At 34.3% G+C, this 21040-nt stretch overlaps 5 protein-coding genes across 6 annotated transcripts; all 5 read left to right on the forward strand.

The window, feature by feature from the left end:
- Positions 1-1134: 1134 nt before the first annotated feature.
- On the forward strand, positions 1135-2094 carry LOC130732428 (uncharacterized). The gene is made up of 2 exons (XM_057584479.1): positions 1135-1690; positions 1777-2094. The coding sequence occupies exons 1-2, from the start codon at positions 1391-1393 to the stop codon at positions 2020-2022; spliced, it is 546 nt and encodes a 181-aa protein (XP_057440462.1). The 5' UTR covers positions 1135-1390; the 3' UTR covers positions 2023-2094.
- A 750-nt stretch (positions 2095-2844) lies between these two features.
- Positions 2845-3914, forward strand: LOC130732429 (uncharacterized). Its single transcript, XM_057584480.1, has 3 exons — positions 2845-2958; positions 3050-3403; positions 3482-3914. The coding sequence occupies exons 1-3, from the start codon at positions 2887-2889 to the stop codon at positions 3728-3730; spliced, it is 675 nt and encodes a 224-aa protein (XP_057440463.1). The 5' UTR covers positions 2845-2886; the 3' UTR covers positions 3731-3914.
- A 4531-nt stretch (positions 3915-8445) lies between these two features.
- Positions 8446-13247, forward strand: LOC130729167 (MLO-like protein 9). Its single transcript, XM_057580813.1, has 15 exons — positions 8446-8861; positions 8951-9008; positions 9091-9371; positions 9718-9834; positions 10174-10231; positions 10523-10611; positions 10750-10824; positions 10913-11001; positions 11328-11377; positions 11460-11500; positions 11690-11863; positions 12024-12059; positions 12145-12212; positions 12452-12512; positions 12609-13247. The coding sequence occupies exons 1-15, from the start codon at positions 8733-8735 to the stop codon at positions 12864-12866; spliced, it is 1584 nt and encodes a 527-aa protein (XP_057436796.1). The 5' UTR covers positions 8446-8732; the 3' UTR covers positions 12867-13247.
- A 356-nt stretch (positions 13248-13603) lies between these two features.
- On the forward strand, positions 13604-16075 carry LOC130729168 (peptidyl-prolyl cis-trans isomerase FKBP18, chloroplastic). 2 transcript variants are annotated; one of them, XM_057580814.1, is made up of 6 exons: positions 13604-13979; positions 14083-14153; positions 14233-14319; positions 14989-15138; positions 15254-15313; positions 15700-16075. In XM_057580814.1, the coding sequence occupies exons 1-6, from the start codon at positions 13670-13672 to the stop codon at positions 15772-15774; spliced, it is 753 nt and encodes a 250-aa protein (XP_057436797.1). In that variant the 5' UTR covers positions 13604-13669; the 3' UTR covers positions 15775-16075. The 2 variants fall into 2 exon arrangements, with proteins under 2 accessions (XP_057436797.1, XP_057436798.1); XM_057580815.1 differs by having other exon boundaries at positions 15721-16075.
- Positions 16076-17408: 1333 nt separating this feature from the next.
- Positions 17409-21040, forward strand: LOC130729169 (dolichyl-diphosphooligosaccharide--protein glycosyltransferase subunit 1A). Its single transcript, XM_057580817.1, has 10 exons — positions 17409-17620; positions 17780-17824; positions 17917-18551; positions 18637-18784; positions 18868-19044; positions 19487-19555; positions 19652-19741; positions 20102-20260; positions 20354-20578; positions 20688-21040. Exons 1-10 carry the CDS (start codon positions 17501-17503, stop codon positions 20877-20879), a joined length of 1860 nt encoding a protein of 619 aa, XP_057436800.1. The 5' UTR covers positions 17409-17500; the 3' UTR covers positions 20880-21040.

Genomic DNA, 21040 nt, shown 5'->3' on the forward strand with positions numbered 1-21040 from the left:
TATTCTATAATACTTACACAATTAGCAAATAATACCACCATTGGATATCTTAATCTAATTGAAAACATGGCAATTTAAAATGCAATGGCACTCTATTGGATATCTTAATCTAATTGAAAACATGGCAATTCAAAATGCTCATTGTACTATATTTTGAAATCAAATTTTTGGTGATTACGTAGTTATCTACTAACCCAACAAATCATTGTTTTTATTGTTATATTTTTTTAAATAATATGTTTAGAAATCTTTTAATTTGCTATAGGTAAATAATTTAAACTGGATAAATTTGTTATGAATTACAATTTTTGAATCAAATCATTCCTTTTGCACTTGATTTTCAAATCAATCATTGTGTGAACAATTTTTTAATCAATCACCGAATAAGTATAGGTTGTTATTGTTTTTTTTTTTAAACAATAGAAGCAGGAATATATTAATTTGTTATAGACAAGTATTTTAAACTGAATAATTCTGTTACCAATTACATATTGATATGGTTGTAAAATTATATAATTGATAGACTTTTGGAGTGGGGTTAAAAAATCATAAAATTCTAATGAGCACTAAGCAGATGATTTTTTGGTATTTGAAGACACGTTTACAATACAGTAGAGGAACTCCTTGACTCATGGCAGATACGTGTTCTGAAGCTATGCTCCAAGCAAATTTTGCATCCAATCTAGCATCATTTTAATCCTTATGCAACTGAACGAGATACATCAAAATTCCAGTCGAACATATCTCACGATTAGGTGAAGATGATGATAACTGAGTTGATGGTTTGTTGTTGCTTTTGCATCCATGGCAGAGTGACCATACTGTACAGTGTAGAAAAGTGCAGCTCCTTCAGTCAGTGTTAGTTCCCCAACTAACTTTAGTTCATCCATGATTGAAGTCCTATCTGGTTTAGTTTGCTTAGTTAGATGGCTTAGTCCAACGTGAAACCATCTCCTCAACTAGAAGGGGTTATTGTTTTATTACTTTTAGGGCTGAGTATCAAATCAGTATCACAAGTAGCCCCAATTTAGGGATTTTACAGCAGGTAAATCTCCTCTCTGGATTTGTTGTACTTCCTCCTCTCATTTTTTTTTAATCAAAATTCTTATGCTAACCCATAGTACATTGTTCAGCTTTCCCATCACTTTTTTCACATTTTTAGTGACAAGTTTATATTGTACTTAGCTTTATCTTTATCATGTATTGTCTCTTAGTTTACAAATAATGTTGCAATTCATCTTTGATGTTGTATATTAAGCAATTTTATGATACATATATAGTTACTGATCATTCCATGTTTTTTCTGTAGGAATCTGTCGTTGTTCCTAAGTGGTTCGTGAGAAAATTCCCTGATGTTGGACAGTTGCAGAATGTCCTTCTCTCGGATCCAATGGACAACACGTTTGCAATTAAGGTCAGATCAGAAGCCAGTAAATTGCTTTTTGCGGAAGGTTTCGAAGATATCTGCCAAGCACACAACATTGCTGATATTGTTCGTGTCCATTATACGTATACTGGGACTGGCCATTTCAATATTAGGATATTTTATGACGAGGTCACGGAGGTTAATTATCAAGTGCTAGAGGATCCTGTTGATGATGATGATGAGGATTTTGCAGATCATGATGATGGGTATTTTGCGTGGTTGAATGTGCTCACCAAACCGATGGTCACTGACGGTCAAGTGTTGGTAGTGTATTTGTATCTCAGTCTATTTCACATACTTTATATGGATAGATTTGTGCCATTATTGATATCTCTATTTATTTTTTATAGAGCATCCCTGCAAAATATGTGAATACCAAGCTCAAACACCATCCATCATCACTGAATATCATATTACCTGATGAGTCCGTGGAGCGATGGGTTCTGAAATGGGCCACAGAGAGGCCATGGCAATGTGTGTTCGGGGTTGGTTGGTATGATTTTGCTACGAACCAACGTCTCCGTGCTCGTGACCAGTTAGTATTCTATAAGATGCCTCAAGCCGACACCTACAAGGTTGTCATTATCCGCCACTAATTTGGGAGCTGCTGAAGTTTGGTCTTTGGATTTGGGAAGGAACTTTGGATTTTGTAATGGGTTTATCTTTGAATTGGTGGTGTTAACTCTAGACTTTATGTGTCTATTAGTATTAGTAATTATATTGGCTGCATTAGTAGTTAAATTTTCTATGTTTGGAGTGTTTAATTATATGTTTGTGTTGTTAATTTTGCTGAACTTGAGTTGATAAGTTGTCATGTATGGATGGTGTTGGATGTCTGTTTCATCTTCAATGATTTCCTTTAAACTTGGTTCATGGTAGTAGTCATTGAGAATATTAGTCTATTTTGTTTCTGTGGTGAATTATAGATGTACCCAACTTATTGTAATTCATGTCAAAGTTCCCCACACACACACACACTTGAATTATTGAATGGGTTGTAAAAGCTGAGGTAGAATGACTAGGGATTTACTGAATATTTTGTCTGTAGTAAAACACATGATAGCTAATTGTACTATATGATATTTTGTTATGAAAAGAGATATCCATTGATTATTAATGCTACACGAGAATATTATAGCTTCAACTAAACCTTACCAAGCAAGTAAATTTATATATTTTGTCATAAAAGGTAGATATTTTTTGCAAGTATAGCCATGTGACCAAAAGGTGACAAGACACTATGTTCTTATTCTACCATTGTCCCTCACCTAACTTAGATTCCAACAACTTAAAGTTAACATTTAAAACATTCAAATACTCTATCCACATATAATTGCATTGTACCATCACTTAGCAATGGTACTTTATTTTAGTCTCATTGTTCCCTATATATATGACTGGTTTAATTTGATTCATGCACCCACACAATCAAACTTTGAATCACCTCTCCCATTTCCACCATGCAACCAACACACTTTGCCTCCCTTCCCACTCATGCAAGATCTTTCCACACGCTACTTCATGCAAATCGTGTATGTTTTTTTTATATGAATAAGTTGTATTCTTTTCATTATTTAGTAACCCGATTATAAATTTAATTGGTTAATGGTTTTCTTTTGTTAGAATTCCATGGATTTACCCAGGCAGTTTATAGATTCACATTCACACGTGCTTGAAAATGAGATGGCTGTTTTGTTTGACCCTGTTGGGAACGTTTTCCATTGCTTGGTTACAAGATGTGGAACAGGAGTTCAGTTTGAGGAAGTATTTCAGAGAATTTGCCACAAACATAACTTGGAAGGAACATCTATAATTCATCTCTGTCATATTCATGATAATCATTATGACATACGAATATTTGGTGATGGTGAGATGGAAATAAATTATGTTGGCCCTAATAATGCAGAGCCTTTTGGGCGTGACCCCATATGGACAATAGATCTAACCCCTGAACTTTGTAGAGGTGATAAAAGATTGGTATGTTATTCATTATTATATCTCAATCCCATAATTATTTATCTTTTAGTATTGTTAATTTTAATTTTCCCTTAACAGCCTATCCCAACTCGAATACTAGAAGATCATTTGTCTCACCATCCTACATTCATTAACATGGTGTTGCCAAATGGTTATGTTACTGAGTGGTTTTTGAATTGGGACGAAACGAGCTACCCCAAATGCATGATAGGCATTGGATGGTATGAGTATTGCAGGGCAAGCAGGTTCAGTTTCACCGATCAATTGAAATTTTTCAAGTTGCAAGCGCCTGATACTTTTAAAGTTGTAATTGTTCGAAACAATTGAGTGCTTTGTGGCTCAATGGTTTCAATTGAATAACATTGATTTTATGTTTCTTAGCGTATTATACCTGTTGATGTTTCCTGTTTGTGTTCTTAGTTTTGATATTGTGAAAAAATAATTATGTGAATAAATGAGTAGTTGGGATCTCATAAATTGTAATAAAATAATGAATTATTGTTGGTTTAAATTAATCGCATTTGTTTCAACGAAAATAATGATTTAGCGCCCGTGCATCGCACGGGTATAATCACTAGTAATATTGAATTCGTTACTTTTGGTTCTTTTTTGTATGATTTGCATTTTGCAATCAATTCAACCGCAATTTTGAGTTCAATTTTCATATATCCATGCCTATTTGCTCTTTTATTCTTATTTTATCTTTTTTTTTTCTTCTCTCTAATTTCCCAATGGCTTCATGTTTTTCTTACAGTCCAATCCAATCCCATCATGTTTTTTTTTTTCACAACAGGAAAGGTAATCAAATCATGTCTGATGAGGGCATAAGGTGCTATATTATTTTCATAATATATAAGTATTTATTTTAAAATCATATTTTTTATTATAAAACAAATTTTATCATATCTTCATAACTAGATATTATACCCGTGCGTTGCACGGGTTTCTTTACAACATTTTTAACATTAAATAATAATGATTATAGTTTAAATTATTACATAAATATTAAAATATTTTTCAATAAATATTAGTAGAGTTCAACATTTCAATCATTTCAGAAAAAAAGACTTTTCAATAAATATTATTAGAGTTCTCTTTGTAAATAAATTTATATTACTCAAATTTAATAATTAATATTTAATAATCAGCATTGGATTATTTTAAAAATATAAGATATTTATTTATTTATTTAATAATGTGAAATATAATACAGTCCATTTGAAAAAAATAAGCAATAAGTTTTAAATGCCATCAAAGACGTTGTTTAACCATTTTTTGTACTTTTTACTCAGAAAGTCATTTTTTGGGAAGGACAATCACAATTTTCCAAACAAATTTACACATATTAAAATTGAGAAAAATAAAGTAATATCATCTTTTTCAACTATAATAAGATATAAATTAAATAGATTAAGTATTATGTACATTGTAAATTTATATTTATTTAACTTTGGCGTAATATATCTATTAACCTTGCTCAAAATTGTTTTTACTAATATATTATAAGATCATAAAATTATATTGAGATTTGTTCGTCAAATAAAACACACATACATTATAGTTAATAGTAAATACATTATAGTGTCGTTTTTCAATTTAAACAATTTTATTTAAATTATTTATTGATAACATTATTTTTTTCATTAATCAAGTTTAATTTTCGTTATTTTTCCCTAATGCAAAATTCAAGTCAATTTTTAAGTTTATGAATATTATTATTCAATTTAGGTTGTTGAATTACTTTTGACAATACAAATTTTCAGTTTTTTTATTTTATTATTTAATATATTAATTACAAAGAAATTTTTTATTGCTTCCTTTATTTTAATGCAAAGGTAGGAAGATTTTACTGCTTAATATATTTCATTAAAATTTTAATGATAATTAAATAAAAAATAAATTACTATGGCTAATATATTTTTTAAAAATATTTTTGTATCTAATTAAATATTTTATTAAATGATTATATTAATGCTTAGCTATTGCTTATTAGAGTGTCTTGTTAATCTTTTTTTTCCGCTCTTTTTTAAAGAACTAAAGTGTTATATTTCAGGAGTCTTTTGTCATGTTCTATTCTACCTTATACAACAAAAATGTAAATTTAGTTGGTAGTTGAATAAATAATTGATCTAAAAAATTTATTGATCAATTTTTAGTTTAGTTTAATGTATATAATACAAATAATTTTTTTTTTAGTTTTTTGGTGTATTTATAACAAAATTTCAATTGTGTTATACATTTTTGTAGGTAGTTGAATAGCTAATGAATTAGAAAAATTGATTCATTTTTAATATTTTAATTTAATTTATTTACTACAAAGGAAAATGTTAATACAAAGGTTAATTAAAAGTAACTTTTACATTTTAGTAAGTAGTGTAAAAAATATTAATAAGTTTTATTTGTTATTTTTTAAAAATTCCTCAACCTATGATGTATAATTATTATAAAATTAATTTTAATTTTAATATATAAAAAATTATAAAGTCTTAAAATTAAAAAGAAGTATAAAAATACTATTAACTATCTAATATTTTTTTTAGGAAGCAGGAATAATCAAATTTAGGAAGCAGAAATAAATCTAATATTTTTGTTAATGTAAAGTTAGTCAATTTCAGTTAAATTTCCCTCATGTAGAAATTAATAATTAAAATTAAAATAATATTAATATTTAATTTAAAATATTAGAATTTGAAAAGTTTAACAATCACTAATTAATAATTACTAATAAGTGGATGTATATTGGAAGTTGAATAGAAATTTTTTTAACTTTCTTTCTTTAATGCATTTAATACTTTTAGCTCAAGTGAGCTTTACATATATATATAGATCGTTTCTAAACGTTGAATTTATACTTTATCTCAATAATTGTTGATTAACACTTTAAATCTAAAACCATGATTTTGCACATGGATAATTAGTTAAAACTTAACCGTGATTATAAATGGAGAATCAGTTGCTATCATGAAAGGGTGCTCTTGATACGTCTTCCGATTCTTTGCATCCGCACAGCAGACATTTCAAATTCTCTATAATGGGGTCAAACGACAGTGCATCAATAGGATTTTATGGTGTCAAAATGACCAATATGAAAGTTTAAGTTAATAACGCATTGTTCAATCATATTAAAAATAAATAAGTTAAAATTTATATATTTTATTTATAAAAATTTGATTGATTTATTGAATTGTGGGTTAGTAACTACCCACATGGATTTAATTACACAATTCCAGAATTTTAAATTGGGAATTGATGTTTGTTACGGAAGTTAAAGAAAATGCTTATACCTCCAATGTGCATCTTTAGGTAGCGTTTGGAAACCGAACAGAACAGTACGGAACAGAACAGAACGGAACGGAACAGGACGGAACAGGACAATTGTGTTCTGTATACTGTGTTTGGAAAATATGTTACAAACAGAACAGAACAACAAGATTAATTACCTATATATCCCTATCATATTTAATGTTTAGTTGAACATAATTTTCTTTTTTATTATTGTTTGATATATGTTATATATTGTTATATACAAATAAGCATAAAAAAATTATTATATTATCTTCCATTTCTAAAAAAAAATTAAAAGTTAGATTGAATTTGAGAAGGGAAAAAAGATAACGCAGATTTCAAAAAAAATAAAAATAAAGAAGATAAGGTAGTTTTAAAAAATAAGAAGATATTTTGATTATTTAAAAAAAAAAGAAGAAGAAGATAAACACGTTTCTTTCCCAAACAGCGCTGCAACAACGCCTTCAATGGCATCTCCCCCTTTCATGGTGGTTTCCTCTCACAGCCAAGCAACTTCGATCTGCCACTGCCACCAGCAAGCCTTGCCTCCATCAAGTCGAGCCCCCATCGTGTGGAGCCGGTCCGCCACTGGATCTCCGCCACGCCGCGACCAGAGACCATCACGCTAAATGTCCAGATCCGCTGCCATGGATGCTCAGATCGCTGTGAACGGATCCACATCGTGAACCAGACGTCCTTCTCCCTTGTCTCTTCTTCTTTATTTCTCATCCCTCATTTGTCTTCTGCGACGTCGAGTGATTGTGGGGAGGGTTCCATGAACTTTGATTGTAACCATGTTTGAGCAGATTCACAAGATTTGAGTATTAAGAAAAAAATGGAAGAGGAATTGCTGGACGGATTTGAGAGGAAAAAAAATTGTCCGAGAAGAGGGAAGGGTAGAGTTAAGGAAATATGATAATAGATTTAGGGTAATTTTGTCTTTGTAAAATATTTTAATAAGTGTTCCGTTCCGTTCCCTTCCGTTCCACCCTTTTTCACGGAACCAAAGTGTCCTGTTCCAGGAGCATTATGTTCTGTTATGTTCCATCTAAAAAACACAACAAACGTAGAACAGAACCCATATGTCCCGTTCCGTTCCGTTCAAATGTGTACACCAAACGCTACCTTAGAATTTTCATGCGAATTCCCTTTACTTCACATGTGGCCACTACTAATTAATGCTAACTTTTGGTTTTTATATCTCTTTTCCGAACTTACCCTTCTCTAAGCATACCAAAGGTTTAAGTTTCTTTTAATAATTGTTTTTCTCTCCAAATAGTTACCTTTTTTTAGACTTAGTTAGATTAGTAACATATTGTGTGTCTCTATAGGATAGCTCAAGTGGTAGAAGCTGTAGGATATCCAACCCCCTAGAATAATGGATGAAAGGTGATGGCAGAGACTGAAACCTTATTATTATTTTCTATTTAGGGGTGATTTTTAAAGAAATTTTTTTAGAGGGGCATAAACCAAAGAACCTTGAATTCAAAGGGACTAAAAACATATTTAAGCCATAAATGAAAATAATATGCATATGTAATCATAAAATGTTATAAATAAATCCGTGAACGGTATTGTATCTAATTGTATAGTAGTTTATCAACCGTAATACATTTGTGATTACTGATTACATTATCGGAAAAGTAGAGGCTTTGATTTGTTGCGGGTAATAGTAGACACACCATTCATTAAACAAGTTAAAAAGAATAATCCGAAATTAGTGTTAATGTAATCCATTTCAGAGTCTAAGCGTCACTTGTTCCTCTCCGTTCATTTGCAATGCAACAAAAGCATAGGAAAATAGTAGTTTCTCTCCTTCACGCTTGCACCATGAACATCAATGCATGAGAAACAATGCCAATATCCAACAATTTGAGTCCTCCATGTTTCTTCATGTTCAATTTCGATACGAAATTCACACTCTAAACAAACTCTCATCATCATCATCATTGTCATCATCATCACCTTCTTTGTGGGACTATTTCATTCAAAGCGGTCACATTCTTCACATTTTTTCAATTTGTTGATTTGCTCAGAATAGAATATGGGCGGAGGAGGAGGCGGGGATGCCCGGCAGCTAGATCTGACGCCTACATGGGCCGTGGCTGCAGTTTGTGCCGTCATCGTTGTCATTTCTATAATACTAGAGAAAGTTATACATAAATTCGCAAAGGTCATTTAAATAATAGTAATCTAAATTTTTTCCCCCATTTTTTCCATGATTTATGTGATGATAATAAATCTTCCTTTGATTGGTTTCAGATGTTTGAAGAAAAGAAAAAACATGCTTTGCTAGAAGCTCTTGAAAAGATTAAAGCCGGTAATTAATTGAAAAACAGAACACTTTTTTTAGTACATCTTTTTTGTTCTTAATAATAATGAACAATGATTTTGTGTTGCAGAGCTTATGGTTTTGGGATTTATTTCCTTACTCTTAACATTTGGCCAAAACTACATTTCTAAAATGTGTATTCCTGAGAAATATTCAAAGACAATGCTCCCATGTCTTCCCCATGATCAGCGTGAAGGTGGTGGCGGACATGCAACCGATGAAGCCGTGCATGGACCTCCGGCCGCTTCACATGAGGAGGGAGAGGCTCATGAAGGCGAACACCATCGCCGCCTTTTATCATATGAACGTAGGTTCCTTTCTGCAGATAGTCCAGGCCCTGGCTGCAAAGAGGTAATCAAATCTCCCCAGTCAATTTTCAAACTTAATTTTCTTGATTTTCATTTAATCAATTCCTATAATTTCCTTTCATAAGTTATCGCATGTTTGGTTCGGCTGTGAGAAACCCCATTATCAATGTAGGAAGAAACTACAAAATGTAGCTTCAATATGGTCAATTGTAGATTCCATGACCAGTCCTATTAGTCTAGTTCCATTTCTAGTATTTAGCATTGTGTTTCAATTTTACACTTGAAAGTTTCAGATTGCACCATATTGAAGTAGTAGCAATTTATAAAATTAAGGCAGGCCTTATTATTTAGTAGAAAGCTCATGGAATTGAATGTTGGTTGTTGTGTAGGGGTACACACCTCTTATATCTGTGAGCGGGTTGCATCAGTTGCACATTTTCATATTCTTCTTGGCTGTCTTCCATGTGATATACAGTGCCATTACCATGACGCTTGGAAGAGCAAAGGTTGGTACTTGAACTTCCAAGATGAACATCTTGATTCATTCAAAGAGTTAGACAATATGCAAGTGATTATCCAAGAAGAAATTGTGATACTTTTTGCTCTTCTAGTTAAAACTGAATGTTTTACTTCTTAGGATCTGCTTCTACATTCACCTAAAAGCACTTCCATTCAAACCAATTGTGAGACATAGATTTCCGTTAAAACTCCTTTCAAGTAACGGAAATCCAAACGCACTCTAATGAATGCTAGCAGTTGCTTCTGCTTTAATATGTTTGTAGGAAAAAACCAACAGGTAATTAATTTTTTCATTCTATAAACTAAGCCTTTCTTCCTTCTGACAGATTAAAATGTGGAAGGAATGGGAACGGGACCATGTTGTTGATCAAGATGCCTTGAACGGTAAAGCAATGTCTCATAAATAATGTGTTTCAACTTATAAATTGTACTAGCCTGGCATGGATTCTTCATAATAGGACCAGGATCCTCTCATGTGGTTACTTCACATAACACTGGCATATTAAAATTTATGTCTATATCTCTCTTCGTACCTAAATAGGTGGGACAATCTGTATATTCATGGGGAGAGATAGATACTGAGTTTCACATGACACTATCACATGTCATTGAGAGGATCCTAATTCATTCATACTAGATCTTCCATTCTGAATTGGGTGCGTAATATTTGTTCAGATCCTAGAAGATTCAGGCTTACTCATGAGACATCATTTGTGAGGGATCACAACAGTTTCTGGACTAAAACACCGGTTTCCTTCTATTTTGTAAGCAATCGTCACTGAAAACTTATGTTATGGTTAATAATGTAATGTGATCCATATAGCCGACCTCACCTAGTGGGATAATGTTTAATGTTTTTGCTTCAATTCATGGTTAATAATGTGTTCCTGATCGACTTTCAGGTATGCTTCTTTCGGCAATTTGTCAGATCTGTCCGAAGGGCTGACTACTTGACAATGAGACATGGATTTGTGGCTGTTAGTGATTTTCCACAATGCAATTTCAACATGTTACTTGTACTGTTTTGTCTGTACCATAAACTAATGTCTTTTTTCATGTTTGTAGGTCCATTTAGCACCTGGAAGTAAATTTGATTTTCAAAAATATATCAAGAGGTCATTAGAAGATGACTTTAAGGTAGTTGTAGGAATCAGGTAATTTTGACAAATTTGCCAAGACTTTGGTCTCATGTGTGATTAGTACTTTACCTCTACCAAAGTTAAAGGATATTTTATTCCTAAATCTTTTATTCTGGTGTTTCTTCTAACAGTAATGATACTTAGATATTTAAACAGACACGCCAAGAGACATCTCATTTTTCTCTCTATCTATATTTTCTTGCACATCCATCTTATATCACACTCATTACTTCTTTCTCTTCTCTGTTTACTCATTGTGGGTATCTGTTGGGTGTTAGCATTATGTGGATGTATACAAATCACTTTTCTTCTTCTAAGGGGTGTTTCTGTGATTTTGGCAGTCCAATACTTTGGGCATCAGTGGTGTTATTCTTGCTTGTAAATGTCCATGGTTTGTCTTTTACCTAACTATCCTTTGTTTTTACCTCATTTCATTTGGCACTCAAATTCATAGATTCCTATCTTCTTTTCAGGTTGGCATGCTTCATTTTTGGTGTCCTTTATTCCACTAGCAGTAAGTATTTATCTTCATTCCAAATATGTGTGCTTACATTTTGGTTTATAGCATGTTTGGACCAGAATTTGTGTTCTCAATGATTAATTCTTGCACGCATAAACTACTCACATAAGCTTCTAACCAAAATTGATTTCCAAACATGCACTAATTTGAGAAACAAACGACTAATAATTGATTTACTTGAAGGTGATTCTAGCTGTTGGAACAAAGCTTCAAGCAATTATAACCCGAATGGCACTGGACATCCAAGAAAGACATGCTGTAGTGCAGGGTATCCCACTAGTTCAAGTCTCTGACAAGTATTTTTGGTTTGAATGGCCTCAGTTATGCCTTTATCTCATCCATTATGTCCTCTTTCAGGTATACACTCCTCTACTAATTGTAACATATAACTGTCATAAACAAGAGGGGCAGTTAGTTCTTCATCTCATTACAGTTTAGTAGCTTAACAAATTTGGATATTTGATATCCTGAATACATGAAGAATTTCTTGAGTATGACACTTTTTTTCTTTATCCAGAATGCATTTGAGTTGACATATTTCTGGTGGACATGGGTAATGAACAATTTTGATTGTCGTTTTCTCAAGATTGTGTATTTGCGTGTGGAACCTTAAAACACATTCTTTAATTCTGATGCAGTATGAATTTGGCTGGGCATCTTGCTTTTACGAGGATGATAGTCTTATGATTGTCAGAGTTGCTCTTGGGTAAGTTTTTCCTGTGGCTGTGATGCATCCATTAAATTGTAACATTGAATGTAACAAGTTCATTAAGTAAATTAGTTTAGGTAATTACTTAAACCAAATCATTATTAAGTCTGTACCACTTGAACCTTGCTTAAGAGAATCAAGTCCGTACCACTTGAACCAACCATTGGTTAGCAGATCATTATAGTTCTAACAACATTGGATCCATCAAATATTTAATTTGAAGTTCAAATTTGCAGGTTAGGAGCTCAATTTGTTTGCAGCTATGTCACACTTCCTCTATATGCGCTCGTTACTCAGGTACATTGATTTTACATTAGATGAAGAAAAATTATACATTATGATGATATCTATGAAAAACTTATGGGGAGAGAATACTTGTTGTGGTGATATCAGATGGGATCAACAATGAAGAAGTCAATTTTCGATGATCAAACATCAAAGGCACTGAAGCAGTGGCACAAGAAAGCTCTTCAGAAGAAACCATCAAAGGGACGACCTGAAACTCGAACATTAGGTGGCAGCCCCGGGGATTCACCGCAGCATTCACCACGCCTAAGCGAGAACTTGGTGTCTGAGCAGACCCCCACCATAGTGACCACCGTGGATCAAGAACAACATTACAATAACCGTGACCTTCTAAGTGGACTGTGACACTTGAACATACATAAACACTACTTGACAAATTAATATTGAGAAGAACAATGTTCAACTCTACTTATCAAGTCTAGTCTAGATTATAGAATGAATTCGCAGGGGAGGGCATAATTGTTTTCTTGCATGGATGAAATTGAAATGAGGCTGCTGTAGATAATAACCATTCGATGCATCCATTCCAACAGAGGTCAACTAGAATTAGCAAACTACACAATGCTTTCATAATTGTACTACAATGTACTTAGACTCAGCTATACTTGTAAGCATTCATCTATGAATCAAAGGTCCATGCAATGCATACATTTGCATGTATTGCAACCTTACACTCATAAACTCTTTATGTACACGGTTGAAAACACAAGTCTAAATGCTACATTTTGCGACTTTTTCCTAAAATTGATTATGAAACTTGTCACGTTAAACCAATCCAGAAAATTTATAGCCCTCCTTGTGGACTAAGTACTTTGTACTCTTTCCACTCATATTACGACACCTACCTAAATACACTTTAACTCTATCGAAAGTAAAGTAATCTTATAAAACTGTTTTAAAAGATGCAAGTAGAAACAAGAAGACAACCGTCAATTAATTTGTAGATATTTGGTGTCTCATTTTACAATTGATTGTAGCTTCAAAATCAATTTTGAAATGAAGCTACAAATCCTAGCTTCTTGAAGTGATTTTTACAACTATGGAAAGGTCATAATGGTAATTTTACCAAGAGACAATGAAGGAAGATTGAGGGTGGATAGGATAAAACAAAAGCAGAGGTGGCAGAAGGTCCGCGACGAACACTGGCAATGACTTCTCCCGGCAATTGCACTTGCACCTGCAATTCAATAACTTTGTTGGGAGAGAAATTGAGCTTCGGTTATGGCGGTGGCGGTGGTGGTGGCGGCGTGCTTTCAAATTTGAATTTGAATCCAAAAGCCAAGTCCAGAGGAGTAGTTACAGTAGCAGCACTTTCACCTTCACAATCCAGAAGGTCGACGGCGGTTCTGATTTCATTGTTGCCTTTAACCGTCGATTGGCTCACTACGCCGCCGCCGGCCGCCGCCAGGGAGAGACGCAACAAGAAGAACATCCCCATTGATGAGTATCTTACTAGCCGTTAGTTATTCTTATCTTATCCGTTAGTTATTACTAGACTAATTTGGAAAAATGTTAGTTAGTTAGTTATGTCTTTGTGTTTTGTGATGTTTGATTGATTCAGCTGATGGATTGAAGTACTATGATTTGGTTGAGGGTAAAGGTTCAGTAGCTGAAAAAGGATCAACTGTTCAGGTTTGTTGGATTTGGGAAGATTTTACTTAATTTCTGCTTGGTTTGTTATTTACTCTTCAATTCTAGAACTTATGGACAGGTACACTTTGATTGCTTATATCGCGGAGTTACGGCTGTGTCGAGCAGAGAATCTAAAATCCTTGCTGGAAATCGTACAATTGCTCAGGTTCGAATCTTTTACCTGATTTGTTTGTGTGTGAGAGAAACAATGTAAGCTGCAATTACCGGCTACTAAAGATGTGTCATGTATGTTCGGATATCAATTGAGTGTGACGTGAACATGCTTCATCGTAACCCATAAGAATAGTTATGTTATGTTCACTTTTTATCTTGAAGTGAGTACTAACGGTCGCTTAGTCTAGTGTCAGCGGATATCCAAACATAACCTTAGTTTAGGAATTAGGATTGAAAAGTCCTCATGTTTTCGATTTTTGGATTCATGTATTAGGATGATTACTTAGAGTTTAGTCTCTTAGTATTACTGCTAAAAATGTGCTGGTCCAAGTGGGAGAGGGTTATGTGATCTTAGGTTCAATTCTGTATAGAAAAAGCACAATTGGCACCTTTGGCCCAATGAATTGGGATTTCCCAATTGGGCGGTTGAGAACACCTTGGAGTTTGGTACTTATCAACCAGGTGGGAGGATATTCCTGATCACTAAAAAATATTGGCTACTAATAGGAAAAACTACTTTGTGTCTGAATTTTGAGTCAAATATCATCAAAATTTTCTAGATACTATATAGTGATCTCATCTCATGTCTAGAACATATAAAGGCTTGCTTTAGGCTTTACTTGAGCGTTGCTGATGCATGGATGCTTTATGCTCTTGAAAGCCGTATGAATTCAAGGTGGGAGCTCCACCAGGAAGGGAAAGGAAGCGTGACTTTGTAGACAACCCGAATGGTCTGTTCTCTGCACAAGCATCACCAAAACCTCCAGCAGCTATGTATACAATTGTGGAAGGAATGCGAGTTGGTGGAAAGGTGAACCAAATTCCGAACATCTTGCTTGCTTTTGTTGAAATGTGTCTTAGCTTAGTTATGGGTCTTTTTTTGTTCCTTTTCATGTTCTTATTGTTTTCATGAATAATGGTTGCAGCGAACTGTGCTCGTTCCTCCTGAAAATGGGTATGGAAAAAGGGGAATGAATGAGATTCCGGTAAAGACTTCTTATTGCTATCTCGTTTCTTTCACCATTGATGCTAATTTAACTTTCGACTTAAACTTTGGTGAATTAACTTCTGTTGTTTTTTGTTGGGTCAATCTAGTCTTACAATATATCTAGGGACAAGTGCTTTATAGGAGGAATTTGATCATGAAATTTGCGCTGCCATATTTTTCATGCGCTACTGTTGTAATTGGAACACATCACTGTTTGGTCATTGATGATTGCATAAAAATTTCATGAAGAATAAGTTTAGGAAACACTCATTCCCTTCCTATCCCTGAGTTGAAAATTGCGTCTCCTGTTGTTCATGTTTAAGTAATTGGTCTATGACTCAATGTACATTTAAAGAAAATGATAAAGTTACATGTTCTTATCAGATATTGTTTACAATGTTGCAGCCTGGAGCTACATTTGAAATGAATATTGAGCTTTTGCAAGTTAAAACTACCTGAAGAATGAGCTTGACTCCATCCTTATGAAGAATTCGATAGCTTCAGGATTTGTGCCCTGTGAGAGTGTGAGGCCATGGACACGGCTACTCTTTTCCCATTGACCTTTCATTATAATGCAGTCATCTTCCTTTTGTCGTGGTTACAATTTTAAAGTGATCTTATAATACTTTTGGATCACTTGTGTTGTATTTTATAAAATTGACCTCATGACCAAGCAGATGTATATTATTTTTTGAAGAAAATAAAACTGTAACGTTAGATTTTCTCTAAAATGAGAAAGTAAATATACGTCCTTAATCAATGAATCTATATTAAATTTTAAGGGTTCAACTCCTTACATTACATGGATAAAGATTTGACCAAACCACCCCATCTATTGTATGGTTAGTTTCACAGTTATGTCTGGACTCTGGATATACCCGATCAAACACACATCTTTAAATCTAATTGGTTGAGATTAATATACATTTTATATAAAATGAAAATAATTACTAATCTTAAAATAAATATTTTGAAAGAGTTCTATTTTAAAGAATATTTATTGATTAATATGGAGTGTTAGATAAAAAAAATTAACATGTTGTTTGGGGTTCCATTTCAATATTCACATTAGATTTAGATAGAGATGGGACCAGCCCTAGCAAAATTATCAACATGTAAAACTAAACTTAGTGCAGCCAACCAATTAGAGACATAATTAAGTATCGACCAAAATGAGAGACAATTAATTCATTAAACTGATGAATATCAGACATAAGGCCCAGACATTAAATGGTGGTGTTGGTCATCTCAGCTCTACCGTAGATTTGGGTAGTTTGTTCGTCGTCCTCCACCGTCGATGATCCTCTGTCCTCCTCTCTGTTGTTGAGTTGGGGCTCCTCCACCATCCTCCCTTGTCGAGTTAGGGGCCCTTTGCAGTAAAGTTTGGGTGCGTGGGGTACTTGCAAATGCATCCTGACACCCAAGTTAGAGATAAATTTGAGAGGGTGACGTTAGGGTAAATTTTGAGCACATTATGGATATTGCCACACACTATTTATAGAATGATGTTGGTTTTATGTTACTGTCATCTAGTTGTAACATTCCGTGATGGGTTCAACTTATGACGTGGGTGATCGTTGGATCGTAACAGGGGACGTCCTCCCTCATATCTCGTTGGACTACTCGATGGATTCCGTAGTTTGTGTTTATCCGTTTCTCCTCCCATGTATGAGATTCTTGGCCCTTCTCCTAGAAATCTCCAATGAGCTAGAAGTTTGGTTCTAGAATCTTCCATAGAAATATCCATTCCTTCATTGTGGAATATGATTCAGGTTGCGGACTCAAATCAAGTCGTCCTAGGTAGTCTCCATCCATCTAGATCAAGTGATCATCATACCCTATGGACTATGGTGGCCAACTAACGATGACCAAACCACAAAGGCTCAAAGTCAGAATAAAATGTTGCCATACTATTAATTCTATTTTCTACGAAAAATACCTTGATAGTTTTAGTTAATTATACTTAAAAATGTAAAGTTGTAAACCTATCGTGAATAGTTTTCAAATTTAATTTTTTTTTTCCAAAATACATATTTTTACGAAGCCACTATTATTTTACTACAAGGGTGAAAATGGTAAATGACCCGCTGGTAAACATTTGAGCAGGAACCCGCAGTGGCACTGACTAGCTTGGTCCGAGTGAAAGGGCGAATTGCTTTCAATTGCAGTGAATGAGCTGAAGCTGATGAAAGGAGGAAGAGGCATGTCGATGTTGAATCTGTTTCCGTTTCTTCTCACATTTACCATTCTATCCTCCCCTGCACTCTCCCTCTCCGATCTCATCCTCACCAAGGTTGACCGTCGTGTAAGTCTTCTCCACCTTTCTAGGGTTTCGATCTCACATCTCTCACTCTTTCCGTTTCGATTCCAGAACCTACAATACCAATTCCATTTCCTCCGATCCACACAATGTTCATATCTATATGTATGATTCTTCTGACAATCTTTTCCCCATCGCTTGCAGATTGATCTAACATCACAAATCGCGCGCATCTCTACTTCATTGAAGGTACTCAAAATTTCATTCAATTCTCCTATGATTCAGATATTTAGCTTGAATTTTCTTGATGTCATGCTTTGTATCCAATTTTTCTTTTGCAGGTGGAGAATGCAGGATCTGATCTGGTATCAGAAATCTTGTTGTCCTTTCCTGAAAATCAAGCAAATCACTTGGCGCATTTGACTGCTAAACTTAGTGAAGGGAAGGGAAAAGGGAAAACATCTGGTGTTGGTTTACCTGTTGAAGTTGTGCATCCTGAGGGTGTGCCTTCTTCATTGACAATTTATTCTGTAACTTTGCCTAAGGGCATTGGGAAAGGCGATAGTTTGACGTTGGATGTATTGGCGGTTTTTACGCACACGTTGGAACCGTTTCCGGAAAAAATTACTCAAGCTGATATCCAGCTTCTATTGTTTCAAGAGAGTGCACACTATCTTTCTCCTTATGCAGTCAAGTTCCAATCACTCACTGTTAAGTTGCCTGATGCGAGAATTGAGTCGTATACGAAACTGGATAGCGCGAAGCTTCAGGGATCTGAATTGAAATATGGTCCTTATGAGAATCTTCCTCCGTTCTCGTACTTGCCGATAGTCGTTCACTTTGAGAATAATCGACCATTTGCTGTCGCAAAAGAGTTAGTGCGGGAGATTGAGATTTCACACTGGGGCAATGTGCAGGTCACTGAGCATTACAATCTCGTTCACGGTGGTGCTCAGATCAAAGGAGAATTTTCCAGGTTAACTGTGTTTCTGTGATTCTGAATGATTTGAATTTTGTTATGTTAACTTGACATGAAAATAACAGTTCATTTCCTGCTGCAGACTTGATTATCAGTCCAGGCCACATGTGAGAGGTGCATCTTCCTTTAGGCGTCTTCTCGCCAAGCTTCCACCTAGAGCTCATTCAGTGTACTACAGGGATGAAATTGGCAACATTTCCACTTCTAGCTTATGGGGTGACTCAAAAAAGGTGAATATTGTCTCATTTGATAACCTTTTACTTTGGAATACTTTTGGTAACATTTGCTAAAATGTTATCTTTGAAAATTACAGACGGAACTGGAGATCGAACCTAGGTACCCATTGTTTGGTGGCTGGAATAGTGCCTTTACCATTGGATATGGCTTACCACTTAAGGACTTCTTATTTGGATTGGATGGAAAGCGCTTCCTTAATATTACTTTCAGTACCCCTATCAATGATTTGGTGATTGACACTCTCTTTGTAAAGGTGAGAGATTATTTTATCTTGATAATTCGCACTTCGCTTCTTTTTACTTTTTGTTTTTCCATTATTGTTTGTTGCAAACTTGGATGTAATCTTAGAGTAGAGAATTTATCAATGTGCCTTGTACAACGTCATATTTAACTTAAACTTTTCAGCGGAAGAAATATATTAGGGCAGTGCATTTCTTTATATATAGATGAACTTTTCATTCGTCCTTGATTAAATTATGAGAATATAAATATGAATGTTCAATTAATTAATTGGCATTGGATTGTAACAGGTAAACACTTTTTTGCATGTGAATGGTATCTGTTAATAGAAGGAAATATATTTTACAGGAACCAATTTGAAGTTTTCCTTTCTCTCCTTTTTAGCTGTTATTTGCGTTATATATTAGTTCAAATATGAATTCCAATTGCATCTGGCTGGTGTTTGCAAATTTCAGGTTGTTTTGCCAGAGGGTTCTAAAGATATCTCAGTATCTGTTCCATATCCTGTGAAGCAAAGCCAGGAGGTATTGTTACATTGATATCTTCTTCCCAACCGTGTCTGACAAACTTTCTGTTCCCTATTATAGGTTTTATAGCCCTTCTGTCTGTAATTGTTGCAGACAAAGTTTTCCCACTTGGATATTGCTGGTAGACCTGTCGTTGTGCTCGAGAAGAACAATGTTGTGCCTGAGCATAATGTGCATTTTCAGGTATTACTATTGCATCTTTTCAGGAAGCCAAAAGTGCTAAATTGGAGCAAGCCTGCCACCAATATAGTAGAATGCATTATTAAATGGGTGCTTTTCTTGATATTTTTTTACAGAAAAAAATGAGTATCCTGAATTTCATGGACTGAGTCTTATTGAATGGGTGCTTTTTCAGTCACTTTTATATGGTTTCCATAGTTTCAAGTGTACCCATCAGAAAACAAAACATGGATTTGTAGATTGCTAATTATGAGAACCTGGGAAAAGAGAAATTATGATTTGATTACTTAGTGTACAATGTGTGTTTTTTTTTCCTTTAGATACATAGTATTGCTTACTGATTACACAAAGCTTGTATTGCAGGTCTATTACAAGTTTAACAGTCTTTCTATGCTCAGGGAGCCTTTGATGTTGATTTCTGGTTTTTTCTTTCTGTTTGTTGCCTGCATTGCCTACGTACATGCAGATTTCTCAATCTCCAAGTCTTCTGCATCTTATTTGGCAAAGCTCCAGTGGGAAGAGGTAATCAACTTGTTGTATCATTTACAAAATCTAGTATTTGCAACTGAATAAAGCAACTGTGTCGTAATTGTTCACTTGCACTTCACCTTTCAGGTACAAGCAACTGTTCGGCAGATTCATAATATCATTAGCCGTTGCTTAATCACACATGACAAGCTGGAAGCTTCTTTGCGTGATCTTTCTAGGACAGGTGATGTTCAAGCCTGCAAAGCAACTCGGAAATCTGTTGATAGCTCATTGAAAGAGCTCTCCAAAGAGTTGAAGTCACTGGTGGCATTCTTGCAGTCTTCTCCACAAGCCACTCCAGTATTATCCAAGGTCATTTTAGACATGCCTTCCTTTCATGAAGATAAAAAGAAATAAATGTTTATTCTACGTCAAATTCCCTTTCTATATTCTAGTACCATAATTATGTTTTCATTTTCAGGTGGAGGAAATTATTACGAAGGAGAGAGATTTGCAGGAAAAACTTATGGCAAAACACTCTACAGTTGTGGACTGTTATGAGAAGAAGTTGGGAGGAAGGGAAATTGAGAATCGGATTGCTTCACATCAGCAGAAAATCACAGCTTTGAGGCAGGAAATTGATGATCTTATGGACGTGATTGATGAGATATGATAGGTGATATGCTCGACATGATAATGTACTCTGGTTTTGACCTTGTTTTACTTTATTTAGATCAGAATTTTGTTAGATGATTGCAAAGGGATTAGTGATACTTCTGTGGATCAGAATTTTGTTGCGGTCTATTATTATCTACAAGTAATAATATTATGATA

Source organism: Lotus japonicus, chromosome 1 (assembly GCF_012489685.1).
Source record: "Lotus japonicus ecotype B-129 chromosome 1, LjGifu_v1.2".
NCBI classification, from domain to species: domain Eukaryota; kingdom Viridiplantae; phylum Streptophyta; class Magnoliopsida; order Fabales; family Fabaceae; genus Lotus; species Lotus japonicus.

What these genes read in the sequence shown, in the direction of transcription:
- LOC130732428 (XM_057584479.1), top strand. Translation starts at nt 1,391, where the DNA reads ATGGACAACACGTTTGCAATTAAGGTCAGATCAGAAGCCAGTAAATTG. An exon ending in TCACTGACGGTCAAGTGTTG is followed by an intron (nt 1,691 to 1,776) that starts GTAGTGTATTTG and finishes TATTTTTTATAG; the next exon opens with AGCATCCCTGCAAAATATGT.
- LOC130732429 (XM_057584480.1), top strand. Translation starts at nt 2,887, where the DNA reads ATGCAACCAACACACTTTGCCTCCCTTCCCACTCATGCAAGATCTTTC. An exon ending in CGCTACTTCATGCAAATCGT is followed by an intron (nt 2,959 to 3,049) that starts GTATGTTTTTTT and finishes TTCTTTTGTTAG; the next exon opens with AATTCCATGGATTTACCCAG. An exon ending in GTAGAGGTGATAAAAGATTG is followed by an intron (nt 3,404 to 3,481) that starts GTATGTTATTCA and finishes TTCCCTTAACAG; the next exon opens with CCTATCCCAACTCGAATACT.
- LOC130729167 (XM_057580813.1), top strand. Translation starts at nt 8,733, where the DNA reads ATGGGCGGAGGAGGAGGCGGGGATGCCCGGCAGCTAGATCTGACGCCT. An exon ending in TGACGCTTGGAAGAGCAAAG is followed by an intron (nt 9,835 to 10,173) that starts GTTGGTACTTGA and finishes TCCTTCTGACAG; the next exon opens with ATTAAAATGTGGAAGGAATG. An exon ending in TGAGACATGGATTTGTGGCT is followed by an intron (nt 10,825 to 10,912) that starts GTTAGTGATTTT and finishes TCATGTTTGTAG; the next exon opens with GTCCATTTAGCACCTGGAAG.
- LOC130729168 (XM_057580814.1), top strand. Translation starts at nt 13,670, where the DNA reads ATGACTTCTCCCGGCAATTGCACTTGCACCTGCAATTCAATAACTTTG. An exon ending in AAAAAGGATCAACTGTTCAG is followed by an intron (nt 14,154 to 14,232) that starts GTTTGTTGGATT and finishes ACTTATGGACAG; the next exon opens with GTACACTTTGATTGCTTATA. An exon ending in GGGGAATGAATGAGATTCCG is followed by an intron (nt 15,314 to 15,699) that starts GTAAAGACTTCT and finishes TGTTCTTATCAG; the next exon opens with ATATTGTTTACAATGTTGCA.
- LOC130729169 (XM_057580817.1), top strand. Translation starts at nt 17,501, where the DNA reads ATGAAAGGAGGAAGAGGCATGTCGATGTTGAATCTGTTTCCGTTTCTT. An exon ending in TCACCAAGGTTGACCGTCGT is followed by an intron (nt 17,621 to 17,779) that starts GTAAGTCTTCTC and finishes CATCGCTTGCAG; the next exon opens with ATTGATCTAACATCACAAAT. An exon ending in CCACTCCAGTATTATCCAAG is followed by an intron (nt 20,579 to 20,687) that starts GTCATTTTAGAC and finishes TTTCATTTTCAG; the next exon opens with GTGGAGGAAATTATTACGAA.